The sequence below is a fragment of the Dasypus novemcinctus genome, chromosome 14 (genome assembly GCF_030445035.2).
Source record: "Dasypus novemcinctus isolate mDasNov1 chromosome 14, mDasNov1.1.hap2, whole genome shotgun sequence".
NCBI lineage: Eukaryota > Metazoa > Chordata > Mammalia > Cingulata > Dasypodidae > Dasypus > Dasypus novemcinctus.
In genome coordinates this window covers 71,136,761-71,155,013 of record NC_080686.1, presented here as the reverse complement: position 1 = coordinate 71,155,013, position 18,253 = coordinate 71,136,761, and the positions used below count along the sequence as shown (strand labels likewise).

General features: G+C 36.9%; 1 protein-coding gene across 5 annotated transcripts in view; it reads left to right on the top strand.

Moving 5' to 3' along the window:
• The window catches only part of RSPO2 (R-spondin 2), a 148,619-nt gene that overhangs the window by 85,347 nt on the left and 45,019 nt on the right, over nucleotides 1-18,253 (top strand). For all 5 annotated transcript variants that reach the window (XM_004457533.4, XM_004457534.4, XM_058275911.2 and 2 more), the window contains 2 exons: nucleotides 11,755-11,898; nucleotides 13,942-14,130. In XM_004457533.4, coding sequence (XP_004457590.1) covers nucleotides 11,755-11,898; nucleotides 13,942-14,130 — 333 coding nt within the window. The remainder of the gene's footprint in view (nucleotides 1-11,754; nucleotides 11,899-13,941; nucleotides 14,131-18,253) is intronic.

Genomic DNA, 18,253 nt, shown 5'->3' with positions numbered 1-18,253 from the left:
AAATAAGCATCAACTGAATATATGAGAAATGAAGCCAACAAGTTTTATAGTTTCTCATTATTTGACCACATAATTTTATACAAGCCTCAGTCTTTCCTTTCTGAAAGGAATCTGCAGATTATTTTGTGTGGGCAAGATATGGTATTTAAGCATTTAAGCATTACAATAAAGCTACTGTCAATATATTTCACAAGTTTGTCTTGGGTGTTATAAAATGAACTGTTGCAATACTTTAAGTTAAAATGAGTCAGGAGAAAAAATTATTTTTGACTATGTATTTCCTTAGAAGTTGAAATAAAGGGTACTCCTGGCATCCAAGACAGAATATTTATAGCTATCTGAAAAAGTAACATGTAAATTTATTATAATAATTTATATATTTCTGGAAGGAGTCCATTCACCTTACCTAAAATCCTTACCTAGGGCAGGATTTTAGTGTCCTTGCAATCACAGCCCCAGTGACTGTATAGAATGTCCTTTGTGCAATTCATAAATTGCACATCTTCATTTTGCTTAGAAAGGGACACTGTGTTTCAAACAATATCTGTGAAAACAGGCTTATTTGGCTCTAGAGTGTGATACATATTTTATATGGAGCATATGATTCTCCCCAGTCAAAGTTCAGAATTATCTTTAGATGTCAGTTCTTATAATTCCTATTTCCTAATGTTAAAAGCAGATGATTTTTCATGTAGGTGCTTGACAAATTATTGAATTGAATTTGTTTAGTGATATGACCTAGAGTAAAGCCACTGTACTTATCACAGATAGTGGTCTTTGGATAATGCCATTCATTTGAGTGGTACTGTGACAGTTTGATAGTTTATGAACTCCAAAAATAGATATATATATATATATTGGATGATGTTTGTAAACTGGTCTGTCCCTCTGGGCGTATTAGATTATATTGGATTCAGTGGTTTCACTTTTACTTGATTAAATAATGATTAAGGCTTTGACTGGACCATGTCAGTAGGATGGTGCATCCCCGCACAGAGAAACCGAAATGGCAGAAGAGTTAGTTGGAGTTTTAATGCTGGAGCTCAGGAAGTAAGCACACAAAGGAGCAGAGAGAAGGCTCAATTAGACGCAGCAGAGGTCCCAGGAAGAGGGAGGAGCCATTTGCTGGATAGTCTGTAACTGGCCTTGCAGAGATAGCAGAGCAGCTGAGCCCAGAGAAAAATGAGCCCTGGGAAGAGAGGAACCCAGGAAGCCTGAACCTTGCAGGTGCCAGCAACCATCCTGCTCCAACATGTGGCAAGAGACTTTGGTGAGGGAAGTAACTTATGCTTTATGGCCTGATAACTGTAGGCTTCTACCCCAAATAAATGCCCTTTATAAAAACCAATCAACTGCTGGAATTTTGCCTCAGCACCCCTTTGGTTGACTAATTCAGGTACTCAGGTACACAGATGAGCATGCATACACACACACACACACACACACACACACACACACACACACACATTTCTCTACATTGGGTACTGTGTTTGAGATTCCTTCCATCCACCATCACGACTGCCATTTTTTGGTCCTCTTTTAAGGCCTGGTTGGTAGATTTGTGTACTCATAATAGTTCACATTTTTCTATGACTAACCACAGCACATATTATTCTGAGGTCTTTGCATTCATACGCTGCAGAATCCTCTCAAAAATCCTGTGAGATGGGGGCTAATGTTACCCCTTTTTTTAGATGAAGGCACTGAGGCAAAGTGCTTAACTGACTTGCCCAAGGTCACACAACTAGCTAGTGAGGCAAGATTCTAACCTTGGGTCAGCTAGCTACTGTACTATTTGAGAGACCACTACATTCTCAGCCCAGTTCTTATTTCCTGCCTTTGGCTCTTGTTCTAAGCATTCTATTCTGTGCTTGATATAGTTGACTTTCATTCTATACTAATAATAAAGGCAATCTTGCCTTAAGATTGTTTCCCAGGGTTTCAAACAGACTTCTACCCTCTGTTAACTTAATGCTATCTGTTTTTATTTTTTGCATGTGTTTGTGATCACACAAAGATTACGGTTGTATGAAGTATTGTATCCTGTTGCCTCTGGACCATCCTTTGTATTTTCTTTATGTTGAAATTTTATAAAGCTTCTCATGAGCTATGAGTAACTGGACTGAATTACCAAAATTGTAATTTTTGACTTTAGGTCAAGTTATCGCCAATCCCTGCTTTAATGGGACTCCTGTAATAATACATATTAGTAGTGCATAATTATGGTCAAATAAAGCCTAAAAAATTTCCTTATGGATATTTATAAAACATTGCAAGTTTTAAGAAGGAATGTTAAACAGCAGTGTTTGAAGTTGTTAGAGAAGCCTAAAAATATTTAAACCATTTTAAATGTTAAAAATTGCTTAAAGTCTAATTTTGAATGTCATTTGGAATAACCTGTCTTTTTAGTCTCTTCAGATTTTAGCGTACAATGAGCAGGAAAAGCTTTTGGGGTTTGCAGGGTTGGCTTGGTGCTCTTTGATCCTTGCACTTGTAATCTGAAGACTAAATGACCCCTAGTGGGTCACTGCCGCATTCTAAATAGAGATGCTGGCTCTTTGATAATGAAGAGCAGTTGAAGAACAATAACCAATTAGATGTTCATGGGGAGTTAAGGCCCCCTGAAGTCCACAGCTCTGATGAGCGCCAAGAAATGATAGAAATTAATCCCTCAGTGTCTGTCTGAGATCCCCTCCGCCTGATTTCTTCCCTTTCTACAATAATTGATTTTAACATATATAATTATCTTTTCAGTTGGATTAAACATAGATTGATTTTTCTCTGACTTTAATTTAAAGGTTTAATTTTTTTTGTTTATATAGTTGGCCATACTGAGATACTGAATTAAGAGATGGTTCTTGTTGACCTGGATTTAGCTGGGAAGACAAACACAGCTAACTCACTCCCATGTACCTGGGAGAGCCGTGACACCCAAGGAGGAGGGTTGACTGCTGTAATCCTTGGCTTCTCTCAGTTTTTCATCCTCTCCTCTACCCAGTTTGTCAGTTATATTGATTTGTTCTAACTTCTATTCCCATTTACCTCTTGGAGTGATACACTTCCAGTGGTTTTCCTTACCTCCACTTTCTTCCTGCTTTTGGGAGGGTTAACTTCCTGAAAATGCTCCTAAGTATATACGGCTCAGCCTGTATATACTTCTAGTTTAGAATAGTCATAGTATTACCCAATTGCCTGCCTGTATACCTTTTTCTTCAGTAGATAGAAGATTCTGAAGTGCAGGGACCTCGATTTTTTCATCCTTGTATCTGGGTATCCACCGAGATGCCTGTCCCCTAAGTGTTTTTATCTGACTAAATAAGGGTACAAGCAAGGTACCATTTTGGTCACATTACTTTCATGTTCAAGAATCTATTGGCACACTCTAATAGTCAGAGCAAGATCCTAATTCTTGAACCCAGCTTCATTAGTATTAGCTTTAATTGTTACCTGAATACTTAAAACTACACAAAGTAAAAATAATTCATAATTCTTCTTCCTTTTTGTGAAACCAAATAAAATAAGTGAAATTTGCCACCCCAGTCTCTAAACCTGAGTAACCCTCCCACCATCTAACCTCCACTTCATTCAAGCCACACTTGATTGTGTCCATCATGTGCCATGTGAATTTTCTCAATTAGTTTTTTCTTTATTTGTCTTTATTGTGGTAATGTAAGTATAACATAACATTTCCCATTTTAACCACTTTCAAGTATACAATTGCAGTGGTGTTGATTATATTCAATGTGTTGCTACCATCACCACCATCCATTTCCAAAACTCTTCCATCACCCAGCCAGAAACTCTGTACCCATTAAGCATTGACCCCATATTCCCTACTCCATCCCTGTATCTGGTACCTGGTAATCTACTTTTTCTCCATGAATTTGTATATTCTAGTTATTTCGTATAAGTGGAATCATACAATATTTGTCCTTTTTTTAAAAATGTTTTATTTCTCTCCCTTCCTCCCCCCCAGTTGTCTGCTCTCTGTGTCCATCTGCTGTGTGTTCTTCTGTGACCGCTTCTATCCTTAGTTACAGCACCGGAAATCTGCGTTTCTTTTTGTTGCGTCATCTTGTTGTGTCAGTTCTCCGTGTGTGTGGCGCCATTCCTGGGGAGGCTGCACTTTCTTTCCCACTGGGTGGCTCTCCTTACAGGGCGTACTCCTTGAGAGTGGGGCTCCCCTATACGGGGGACACTCCTGTGTGGCAGGGCACTCCTTGTGCACATCAGCACTGCGCATGGGCCAGCTCCACACGGGTCAAGGAGGCCTGGGGTTTGAACCACGGCCCTCCCATGTGGTAGGCGGACGCCCCATCCATTGAGCCAAGTCTGCTTCCCAATATTTGTCCTTTTTATGTCTTTTTTCAATCAATATGATATCAAGGTTTGTCCATGTTGTAGTATATATCGGTTCATCATTTCTTTTTATTGATGAATAATATCCCATGATATGTATATACCACATTTTCCATTGCTCTTTTTTTAATGAATGGAATTGCCCTTTTCAGGACTCTGATTTTCCCTGTCTCTCTAAAATACTCAGCTGAAGTTCCAACTTCCATAGCATATATTACCTGCCAACTTTGATATTGACCTTATAATTATTTTGTTTTTGTTTTTTTTTTTTTTTTTTGCTTTTATAAAAGATATTTATTTGGGGTAGAATCTTACATTCACCAGGCCATATAGCATAATTTAACCCTCACCAAAATCTGATGCTTAGTGTTAGAGCAAGATGTCTGCTGAGGTCTGCAAGGGTTCAGGCTTCCTAGGTTCCTCTCTTCCAGGGGCTTGTTTCTCTCTGGGCTCAGCTGCTCTGCTCTCTCCACAGGGACAGCTGTAGATTATCAGGTGAATGACTCATCTCTTTTTCCAGGGCCTCTGCCATATCTGATTCTCTTGTGTTTACTTCCTGGGCTCCAGCTCAAAATCTCCAACATCATTTCTCTGTGGTGTAGTTTTCTCTGTGAGCCCCTGCCCACCAAGGGAGTGGGGACTCAATGTCCTACTGATGTGGCCTGATTAAAGCCTTAAATCATTATCTAGTCAAGTAAAAGTGAAACCTCTGAATCCAATATAATCTAATATGCCCAGAGGAAAAAAACAGTTCACACACATAATCCAATATCTATTTTTGGAAATCATAAACAATATCAAACTGCTACAAGCAGCTAAGTTAAAAAAATTATTGAGTTGTGAGAGATTTTTATATATCTGTAAATTCCTTGCCTATATATTTTAGATTGAGCTGTATTCTAGATATGACCTGCAATATGTTCTACCATTTGTTTTTTTTTTTTTTTTTTTTTTAATTTTTTATTTTTTATTGACTTTGTAATAATATTACATTAAAAATATATATGTGAGGTCCCATTCAACCCCACCCCCCCACCCCCCCTCTCCCCCCCCCCAACAACACTCATTCCCATCATCATGACACATCCATTGGATTTGGTAAGTACATCTTTGGGCACCTCTGCACCTCATATACATTGGTTCACATCATGGCCCATACTCTCCTCTATTCCATCATGTAGGCCCTGTGAGGATTTACAATGTCCGGTGATTACCTCTGAAGCACCATCCAGGGCAGCTCCATGTCCCGAAGACGCCTCCACCTCTCATCTCTTCCTGCCTTTCCCCATACCCTTTGTCCATTATGTCCACTTTTCCCAATCCAATGCCACCTCTTCTATGTGGACACTGGATTGGTTGTGTCCATTGCACCTTTATGTCAAGAGGAGGCTCAGATTCCACCTGGATGCTGGATGCAATCCTCCCATTTTCAGTTGTAATCACTCTAGGCTCCATGGTGTGGTGGTTGTCCTTCTTCACCTCCATCTTAGCTGAGTGTGGTAAGTCCAATAAATCAGATTGTAGGTGCTGGAGTCTGTTGAGGCTCAGGATCTGGCTATCACATTGTCAGTCCAGAGATTCAAATCCCCTAAATATATCTTAAACCCCAACATTAACTGCACCTCCAGCACATTAGCATGAAAGTCTTATGAAGGGAGATCCCATCTGAGTCCAGATTCATCACACATAAACACCATTTCCAAAGAGGGGCCATCTGCCCTGGTAGTTAACCCCATCGGCCATGACCGTAACTCCCATGGGTCTCTTTAGCCCTCAAAGGAACCAATATCTGGGGGTTGTATCTGCTTTATCTGTCTCTCTGACTCTGCTCAGTTGTGCATGAGGGCAAACCTTCTGCCAGCCTCCAGACTCTTTTTTAGAAACTCGTAGCCATATAAACTCATTTCTCCTTTCCATTTCCCCCTTACTTTAGGTCAAACAGCATTTTAAAGTCATGGTATTTTATGTAGACATGGATATTCTGCTGATCCGCATTGAACCTTCCGTATAAGGTCATTTTCCAGTTGCATCATCAGTTGGTAGTTGATAGTGGTCCCTCGTTGCCAGGGAGGCTCATCCCCGGGTGTCATGTCCCACGCTGGGGGGAAGGCATTGCATTTACATGCTGAGTTTGGCTTCGAGACTGGCCACATTTGAGTAACATGAATGACCTTATAATTATTTACAGGTATCTATTCTTATAATAAGTTTTGCAATACTTAAAAGCAATTATGGTTCCTTTGGGTGTTATTTTTAATAAAATTTTATTGAAGCATATCATTCATACATGAATATACATAAGCGATAAGTATATAGTAAAAGTTGTGAATTTATAAAACATGTATCTCACCACACAGAGCTCCCATACATCACCCCACCACCAACACCTTGCATTTTTGTGAAACTTTTATTACAAAATATGAAACAGCATCATCAAAATAGCAATACTAACTATAGTCCATATCTTAATATTTGCTGTATCTTTCCCCCAACCCACCTGATTATTAACACTCAGTATTAGTAGTATATATTTGTTACAGTTTGAGAGACCATTCTCATATTTGTCCTGTTAACTACAGTCCATCTTCCATCACAGGATTCCCTCTGTTACACAGCCCCATGTTTTGTACAATCCATTCAAAAGGTACACACAGTGACTCTCATTTTCATCATAGCTATGCTGTCATCACTGCAGTCTATTTTAGAACATTTTCATCACACCAAAAGGAACAATCCCATGCCCCTTTATATCCCTCTATAATTTGTCTCTTAGAATTGATATATCTTTTTTGCCATTGCTGTAAAAATATTACAATATCACTGTTAAATGTCTTCTGTAAGTTACATTAGTAGTAATTTTCCTGTGTATCACTATATTCTTAACACTCTGTAAAAAACATTCTTATATTTATACTATTAACCACAGTCTTCATCCACCACTGAAATTAGTTTATATGTTTCCTACATTATTCTCTAAATTTTTATAAATCGTGGGACTATGTACAGTGCCTGTGCAATCTTATACCGTGCATTCAAATATTAAAGAAACTGATTTTTAAATGGTATTTTAAATAGTATTTTAATGGTGTTTAAATAGTTCACTTGGCAAAAATTTAAACTCCACTATGTGTCCAGCACTGTTAGAGACAAAGAATTCACAGATTAAAAATACAAAGAAAATTTTTATGGCAGTACGGAAATGGGTCCCTTTGCTTTGCCCCTAGAGCACCGAGGCTCCCTTTGCTTTGCCTCTGTCTACTGTTTTGTGTTAAACTGCTCTGAAAGTGTCACGTGGCTCTTTGCTTCAACTTTGGTACCTTCAGGACAGGGATGGGGTCTTAAAATTTTATATTCTCGGGGTCTGGCACTCTACCTGACACATCCTAGGTATTTGGGGAATGATTGGAATGGACCATTGAGCAAAATTGCAGTATACTTAGCACATACTGTGGAAGGACAGGAGAAGGCGTGCCAGCTTGTTTCTGGTTGTTGGCTGGGGTAAGTCCTTCTTGCCAAATAACCGCCCCTTCAGATGGTACTTAGTTTCATCTGGACAGTAATTTTACTTAAACTGATATTGGCAGTCCTCGTTTGGTGGATTATATTTTTTTTTGAGGAGGCACTATAATTTAGAAGCATGCAAATTGGCTACTCCAGGGTCTGGTATTTCTGAACAAGAATTTATTGTCCAGATATTTATAGAAAAGATCCGTATTTAGTAAATTTTGATATACTTGTTTTCTTATGCTGTATAAATAAAAAGTTTTCTAAAGCTTAGCAATCCTATTATATGACCCCATCCGTGTTTTAAAACTCATTTATTTATAAAATTTACATAGAATATTTCCTGAAATGTCTAAAAGACACTGCTAATACAGCACCTGTTTCTGGGGAGTAAGCCTGATTTTCATTCAGGTAAGGAAGATTTGCCTTTAAACCTCTGTACTGTCTTGATTTTTTTGTTTGTTTGTTTGTTTTTTTGGTAATGAACATGTTTTACTTTTATATTAAAAGAACAGTTTAATAGAATTGGTATGAATCCCAGTTATTTAAGCATAATAAGCTCAAGAAATTCTTGTGAGAGCTAGTATGAAGAGGGAAAAAGTATAGAAATATGAGACCCCGCAAGTAGTGGTTTTCCCAGAGCAGAAGAGTTAGCTCCTGGAGAAGGAGCTGAACAGGACAGGGGTTGTGAGTGGACCTGGAGCTGGTGAGGAAAGTTTTCAGGAGCTGACGCATGTCAAGCAGTAGACTGCCAGGAGAGGTGGCTTATCCAGGTGCCAGCTTAAAAAATACTTGGTTTCATAGCTGTTCATCATTAGATGAGTTCTGTAAGTTCAGGCTGCTGAATGTACAGGCTGCCTGCGTTGGTTTTATGTTGTGTGGCAAAGAGTGACCGAGACAGAAATGTTAGTGGAGCTTTAGATGTTAGGACTTGGTACCAATCAGCCTTGTCCCAAAGAGTTTTTTGGTATATAAAATATTTTATTAGGTTTTTTCTTATGATCTGAGTGAAGGAAACACACATTGAACCTATGAAAACAAAGGATACTGGCAAGAGATGGTAAAATGAATGTGTTTTTGTAGGCCACAGCAGGATTAACATTGTCAATTAAGAAATATAATTTCATGTATCCAGTGCTGCAAGTGTTTAGGAAAGGAAAATGTGTCCTTTATTCATTCTTACATGTTAAACTCAGAAGAGTTTATTTCAGAATGTTAATATAGTGACTTTTTTGGGTAAACTTAAATGGGTCACGAATGGGTATTAAAATAACATTTTTTGTTATAAGTTTAATTCATAAATATAATTTAACAGATACATATGATTCAGAGATACACCATTTTGTCATATTTTAAAATTCCACTACTCACTCCCCAAATTGACTTATCTAAGCCACATATATACACACACACATACACATACAGTTTTATTGCATTATATTAAATATATCCTGCAGCTTGCCTTTTTTTACTTAATGATAGGTCTTAGAGCTTGTTCTGTAATTATCTGTAATTCAGCTTTGTGCTTTTTAATGGTTGTAGTATTCAACTTTTGAATGTATCATTTTTATTCCACTTAAGCTTTGAAAACAAATAATTAAGCTTTCTCCTATTAGGATTTATGCCTGAAGAAAGTCCTAGGCAACTTTTTAGAGAATGATGATGGTGTTTCAGAAATTCCATATGCTATGAACTGGTGTTAGAAACATGGAAGAAAATGAGCAACAATGAAGATCAGTCCCGGACTTCATAAAATTAATTCCAAATGCTTATTGCTGTAATTTTCTGGCCAAAAGCTTGTTGGTGAAGGCCATGTTTTAAAGAGAAATCCGACCATGTAGGATAATAACTGACTTATGAAGAATATAGTCCACTTTAAAAATATATATATATAAATGCTTTCTTCGTTTTTAAACTTCAGTCCTGTTTTGTTCTTTGGAACGTTTATCATTATTTCTTGGAAAATAATTCTAACGGGAAGGGCTGCTTGTTTATGTAAAAAAAATGTGTAACCAGAATACCCACAATTTGTGGAGGTAATGATTGTGTATTTTGACCATGATTAAGAGGCTGCTGACCAGCTGTAGACCATCATTTTATTAAAATATAAGTTACAGCATTTAAGACTACAAATGAACCTTTTATGGGGTGATAAACTGTTCTTCTGTGCCTACCATTTTCCCCCCAAAAGAGCAATAGTGTAATTTGACTGTAGATTTTAACCCACACAGAGTTGGTGCTGTGATTGTAAATTTGGTAACATTTTAGAAGTTAAGCTAGCTGCTCCGTGTTGGCCATTTAATATATGAAAAGCCTGTTTAGACGCGAAGTTGAAAGGTGAAGAGTTGCCATTTTCTTTGTTGTGTCTCTTTAGAAACTTTTATTTATGGTATCTACTATAATAAAAACTTTTATCCCTTAAATTTCTACTTTTTGACTTTATTTTTTCAATTTTCAAAATTTAATATTCATTAATTTCACGCCCGGGCTCTATTTTCTACTCCATTGTCTCATCACATGAAGAAACTAAATATTTTAAAGCTTTTCAGAATCATTAAAGCATAAATATAGTGTTAACATTCAGAGGTCTGTTAATTGAATAAATAGGATGGTACAGAGTAATGACAGAGCTTTACATGCTGTTAGTTGTCATCAGTTAAACCTGTTACGAATAATGTAATCCAGTCTATTGAAAACCTGACCTTTCAAATAGCCAATCCTCTAGCCTTCTCTCCTTTCCTCTCCTTGAAAAGAGCAGCAGTTTAGAGTGTGCTTACTTTCACCTGCTCATGCCAGTGTTCTAGGGCCCGGATGTTACTGGCCTAACAGGAAATTTGACCTAGAATACAAGCCTGTATGTTCCCGCTTCTTTTAATAACTTCTTGCAAAATGTGTGTTTCAGTGGAAAAATACCTCTTTCTGATCTACTATTGCTTCTATGTGCAGACTACCTATTATGACCCAGTATATTTACCTATATTGCTTCAAATCTTTCCAATAACCTTGCACGATGGTGGCATCACTGTTTCATACATGAGGTAATAGAGGCTCAAAGAGGCAGGTAGTTGTCCAGGGTTACAGTGTTGGTAAAGGCAGAAGTGAGATTCAAAGGCAGATCTCACACAACTCCAAGCATGTCAGTGTCAGAACCTGTTCCTTATGGGTTTAGGAGGCATCCAGTTTTGGAATTTCAGAACTAAACTCTGCTATGACAAGCTATTTGACTTACTCTTTTAATCTTAGTTTCCTCTTTTGCAAAATGGGGACACTGCTACTTATTTTATAGGGTTGTTATGAAGATTAAATAGAGATACATGTAAAATCTTTGGTACGTTGTAGGCATTCAACAAAATGACCCCTGTTTTACCCTAAGTCAAGTTACCCTAGGACTGAAAGTAGATGCCAGCATTGACCAATGTCTTAGCTAATGGACCAAGCATTTAAGGGTGTTTTCAAAATTAAAGTTTTTAACTCTTTAGTCTCCTGAAACAGAAGACACCAATTAAAGTGCCCATTGTGTTTTTCACTGTAGGTCATTTGAGGGGCAGAACACATTTCAATTCCAGAAGCAATATTTTTGTGGTAGAGGGTGTTTTCTTTTTCTTTGTAATCCTTTGTTTTAATTCCATTTGGAGAGTTGCATAAATGTCTGAAGGGTCTCAGGCTGCCTAGGGTAATGGGATAGCCCGTTGTGCTTAGCTTGTTTATGCGGTGAACTGTTGGAAGAAGAAGGTAGGAGTTAGAGACGGCATTAGGAAACAAATGGAATGAACACATTTCTCTGACCACTAAAATTTCAATGGGCCTAAACGAGTTCTTGAAAATTTCATTTGCAAAACAAGTAAACTTCTTTGACTGAACTCTTCTTTTTCTCTTTAAAATTGTTTTTAGGATGCAGAATAGAAAACTGTGATTCTTGCTTTAGCAAAGACTTTTGTACTAAGTGCAAAGTTGGCTTTTATTTGCATAGAGGCCGTTGCTTTGACGAATGTCCAGATGGTTTTGCACCATTAGATGAAACGATGGAATGTGTGGGTGAGTGGTTTTTAATGTAACTCTCAAATTGCAACTTTTATTTTAATACCTGTTTCTTGAAAAATGCATGCTGGATATATTCAGCCTAAAAAATAAATCAGTTTTCTTATTGTTAATTAGAACTGAAAAAATTTTAAGTGCTTTACTGACTTTCAGAATTCTTTAGGTATCATGATTACGGGTAATTTTGTGTATTATATCTTGCTACAAAATTTGTTAAGTTGTGTCTTTGCCAGGTTAAACTACTTAAGTGCTAATGTGCCTGATGATAAAGTTTTTATCATCTGTATAATACATCCATTACCTATTAACTTAAGAGAAAAAGTTTTACTTAGAAGTAAAACGAGTGTTTTAAGCTGTACCCTATCAGTTAACTATTCTATTACTTTTGTTAGGTATATTAATTATGAAGTTTCTTCCTTAGCTATTTGTGTAAAAAAAATAAATTGGAAGGAAATTTTTTTTTGTGCCAAATAGATTTTGTTGATGATTGACTGCATGTTGCAAAGGGTAATAAACAATTTTACAAAACAAACAAACAAAAACAAAAACAAAAAAACTAAAAAAAAACAATTTTACTTCTTTTACTAATTTTAGGTACCTTCTTTGGTAAATCCGTGTGGTCGAAAAGTAGGCTTAACCCTATTCTTCCTAAGGGATTAGGTAAATTAGAACGCATAATTTAATATACTCACATAATATATACCATTCAGGAATAATAACTAGCAATTCAAATTTTATATTTTTTGAGTGTTTGCAAGCTGTTTGGTACCACTGAATAATAAAAGGTCAAGATTTGTCAGTAGCTACATTCTGAGGAAAGCCTGAATCTAATCATGAATAAAATGGCATCTTTACTCCTTCCTACCACCACCCCTGTATTTTATCTGGCTTGTTACACTTCTGATATAATGTACAACAGAGCTAGGTATTATAAATGAGACTTTCCATTTCCTTAAAGTTGAGACTTAAAATTAAGAACCCTTTCTGCAGAAGTATTGCTGAAATAGTCTGTAATGATGTATTTGAGAGCTTGTAGAGGAGCAATGAGGGGGTTCTGAAGAAATGTGAACTTATGTTACTATTTATATGTGTTAATACATTCATACAGGTGACACCCAATTAAAAATTAGTCCTTTAAAGAGTATATTCAGAATTTTGAGAGGCCAAGATCCATTACAAATGTTTAATGGAAACTCATATGAAACTCTTAAATGTAAACAAATTGCAAATAGAGTCCAATGCATTCCCCTGAATATGAATCTTACATAGCTTTGAAAATCTAGGAGCAGCCACAATGCCAGCTGAGATCTGGAATGCTGAAACATTGTGTGTGGACCATGGGCCCGAGTCCTTCATTTCATGGTGAATTTAATGAGATTTAACTTACTTTATTTTTATCTTTTTACTGCTACTCACCCCCTTGGGAGCCTACTTTTCAGCAACATGGATTTACCAAAGAAGATGTTAAATGCTTTTGCATTTCTAGAAATATATGCATTTTCAAATACCTGATAGTGTTTGTTTACTTTTCAAAGTGTAGTAATTTACAGCACCAATATAGGAAATAAGAAATACTGAGTGCTGTTGTTCCCAGATGCCTGTTCAAAGAATATAGAGGAGCATAAAATGCGAAACAACCTCCTATCCTTTACACCATTTACTTTCAAAATAAAACAGACACATCTATGGATTTGAAGAAGGGGTAGGGTATGGGTTATTTAGAATTAACGTGTAAAATTTTGTCTTCCATCATGACATGCAGATAGTGTCTTCTACCTTGTTTTAGCTGTTAAATCTTTTAAAGAATATAAAATTTGGTGTCATTAGAACAGACCATTTGTTTGTTGTAAAAAGGTAACCCTTATGGTTCAAAGAAATCTGATTCCCAAAAGGCAACTGTAGATCTTGTGGGCATTACAGCTTAACTTTTGGTATATGAAAGGGAGGGGAGGGAGTGGAGAAACATTACTATATATAATTTGATGACAGTGGAGCAAATGGCTACCAAATTATCTGTATTTGTATTTTTTTCTTTATTAGAAGGATGCGAAGTTGGTCATTGGAGCGAATGGGGAGCTTGTAGCAGAAATAATCGTACATGTGGATTTAAGTGGGGTCTGGAAACCAGAACACGACAAATTGTTAAAAAACCAGCAAAAGACACGATACCATGCCCAACCATTGCTGAATCCAGGAGATGTAAGATGGCCATGAGGCATTGTCCAGGAGGTAGGTTTGGATAATCACTGTCATGTGCCGGGTGATTTCCATCCTCCCCCAAAAGGATTTATCTGTCCATGAAGGAAACCTGATGATAAACATTGGTGAGGGGGTAAAATTCAACACTGAACTTATTTAGAGACAAATGCTTAAGATATGAAGGACATAAAGTGAACATTTCATTTACTTACATGATATATTAGAGATAAATTAGAAGAGTATGTTACAAATGAGATTTTTAAAAGTGTGTATGTTTTGGTTAATGTACCATAAAAGTAGGTTCTTATGAAATCAGGCATTTGCAGATGTTCCTCTGAGGGAAGCAGCCAACTTTCAGTTGAGAATAGTTTAGATTAGAAGGTTTATGGAATCTGTAAAATCATCTGCAACGTTACTAGTTGAAGATGACAACTTAAAATAAACTTGCCCAAACACTGGGGGCAATAAACGTTGTCTTAATGTTACCACAATTAGCCATTTCTCTTTGTTTTGATAATGATTTGTAGAAAACAGCTACTGGTATGTGTGTTTATTCATGTCTTTGTAGTAATTGTGCTGATTTGTAGTAATTATCCTGTAGTAACAGGATTAGGTCCATTTAGAAATTAGGAGAGGCATATATAACTAAGGTGCCCGATAAAGCAGAATCAATACCTTGAAGGCAGCACACAGCACTGTCACTGTGGTTCTTAAGCAATAATTGCTTGTTGTTTTTAATTGTATCACTAAAGGATGATAAAATGCCAGTGATACAGGTGGGGTTTTCTAGCGCACAAAACAGGAAAGCAAAATACAAAAAACAAAAAAACTTGTGTTTGGAAAATTGCCCTATAAAATAATCAAAACTTTAGTTTGCCTTCATTCTTTGTATTGATGCATAGCTTTTCGGCTTTATGACTATAGCCCAAGAAGAGAATATGTATCTGCTTAAAATGGGTTTTGTATCTATGTTATGCTTCCTCTAGAGAAATGCTATGCTTCATGGAGAAAGACAAAACGTTTAAGACTTGAAGTCTCCAGTCCGTCTTTGAGAACTATTAGATCCAGATTCAGAAGCTACTGTTAGGAAAGCAGCTTTTCCTCTTGAATTAGTTTTGCTTTTCCTTGCTGGGTCTTTGAAACAAAGTTTTTTGGGGTCTGCTTTTCACTAACAAGGATCGTTTTGTTCACTTAACCTGGGTATTTTTCAGTCAAAATATAAGAAAATATTTTCTTACAAAACTAATAAGCCACTTCTTGCATAGCTGAGAGCATTTAACCTGCAACCTTGTGCCTAAAAACAAACCTGATGTATTCAGGTATTGGAAATAAAGACTTTCTTTGTTGTATATTGTTTATATAACTACCCTTCCATTCCTTTTCCAGCAACATGGTCCCCCAATTGTGGTTTACGTTAATAGCAAAAATTAACCTGAAAATGCTCGTATAACAAACATGCTTGTGTGTAACAGAAGCCAGCGCATCACTCCACCCCAGAACTCTTTATTTTGACCTAAAATTCTCAGTTTTGCTTGAGAATTTTATAGATAAGAGCTAGATTGTTAATCTAACATGTTTTTTATTGCATCCATATTTTTTGTGCTACCAACAACAGTATTCTATCTTAATGGAATATTACCTGACACTGTCAGCAACTTAAATTTGCCAAAACAAATGCTTATGTATGATCTGCTAATATTCTGTTTTTAACAAGTGAAACAGTAATGGACATTGATTTTGTTCATATTTTTTAGGTTTTACCAAGGATTTACCAAGTTTTACTTATTAGGAAAGACTGGCCATTGCTCTAATCCTTGTTTTTCAGGGATCCCTACATTTTCAGCTTTAAAAAATTCAATTTTTATAAGGCCTCTAAAATAAGTAGGTTATAAAAGTTACATTGGAATTTGTTTTATCATTTATTAGAAGGGAGCTAAAATGTAATTGTTGATAGAAATGGCAAATTACTCTACAATAAAATAACTTCTATTTACAAATGTAGGAAATGAAAACCCGAAAATTAATTTTGGAACTTAAGCAGCAATTGATAAAAATTGGCATAACTTCCAGTGGAGTATCCCACCTTGCCTCAGGTGAGAGAGGGAAAAGTTCCTTTCTTCAATAGGTCATGGTAATTAATGAAAGGATGGAAGAATGGAGAAGAAAACCACGTTGTCCCATTTTACATCTTGATTTGATTTCAGTGATCTGCTTTGACAAACCATGCCAAAATGTAAGTCATAATCAGGTTGAGAATACAGGCATTTTTCAGATCTTTTCAACATATGTATGGATTTTTCTCCTGTCGGAGCCAACCTTAACCCGACTGCACACAAGTGCAGCCCTAACCTTCTTCACACTAAAGCACCAGCACATTAAAATCAGCTGTTTTCAATTACTTAGAGGCATAAGTTAGAGGTCAGTGTAATGGGGTAGGCATAAGTGTATAAAACATTACACTGAAAACAAATATAAGTAAGTGGCAGTAAGATAGATATTTTTGAACCAATGGAATACTCTATTTCTAGATCTGTTTTTTCCCCCTCTTAACTGTCATATGGCTTATTTGCTTTTTTATAAATAAGAGAGCATCTGGGAATTAAGCAATGGGTTGATTTACGCTTGAAGTTAGTGTCTATTCCAAATCTATCCTTTTCTTTTGGATTAGTTATCTTTTCTTTCACTTCTGATGCCTTCACCTCTGGGGTTCTTGGGCTGTTTGGATGCTTATTCTTCAGGGTCCTGGTCTGGTGATCAAGAGCTCTGGGTGTCTGTACCCTGTCAGCTCCTTAACTCATGACCCTTGGCAAGTCACTTAACCTCTCTTGGTCTCTATTTCCTCATTGCTAAATTGAGGATATTGGGCTAGGCAAACTCTAAGGTTCAGCCCAGCTCAAAAATTTGATGGTTCTATGATTAAATGCCAGAAGATGCGAGCAGGTTCTGGGGTTGTCATGTCAAGGGTGACGAAGAGACTTGGGAGCCCAAGAGCATCAATGTACAACCAAGGAACTGAGTACTTTTCCAGGAGCCCCACTAAGTATTTGCCAAACCTTTCATCAGACCGTCCACATCTGTCAGCTTTCATCATCCTGCTCCATGAAGCACTCTGCTTGTGTAGTCAATTCCCAAAGACTCCCTTTTTGGCTCTCTTTGACTTGTGATTTAGCTACCAAGATAGCCAGAGGGTGGAGAGTGAGAAAAGGGAAAAAGTGGGGAGGGCTAAAGATTATGGAAAAGGGAGAAAGACGGGCAGGGGGTGAGGGAGAAAGATGTTGAATGGTGAGTGAAGGAAACAAGGAAAAAAATAGATTGGCGTATTTAAAAATGAAGACTGTACTCATTAGAGATATGTTTCTACTTGCTCCAACTCTAACTACACTAATGAATAGAATTAGGCATCTTGGTGCTAATTTAGTCTATTAATATATGGACTACAACCATTACATAGGAGGAATTCCAGGTCCATCATGCTATGCATTAGGCAGCATCTTCATAGAAAAAATAGAAACATGCTATTATTAGGTATTTAATTGAGGAATGAAAGAAAAATTTTGGTTGCCAAGGTAAGAAGTTGGATGGTGCTTATATACAGGAGACATTTGTCATATAGAGGTGGTTGAACCTTCCACTCTTACAGGATTGGCTTCCACGATAACGTCATCCTCAAATATTCCATCCCTTCTCTATGGGCTCCTCATTATTTTGTAAAGCTCCATGACAACTAATTTTCTGAATGCATTCTTCAGATGTTTATTGAGCATGGCTATGTGCCAGTCATTGTTCTAGGCATAGGGTGGCCCAAGGAGTCCTTAGAGAGCTTTTTCTAGTGGCAGTAATGGCAATAAAGACGTTAATATGTGAGCGTATGGTATTCTATCATGTGGAGACGAAGACTGTGAAGGAAAATAAAGCAGGCTATGGAGTTAGTGAATGCCAGGGTTGGGTGGGTACTGTTTTATGTAGGTTGTTCAGGAAAATTGAAAAAGTGATATTTGACCAGAGATCTGAATGAATGGAGGGAGCAAACCTTTTGAGGATATAAGGGAATTTTTTTTTTTAGCTATTAGTGCGGCTCGTTTATTGTGTATGAATATCCTTGTTTCTTCCATCATATTTTAGGAAAGAGGAAGGAACTGAAATCCAGAGAGGT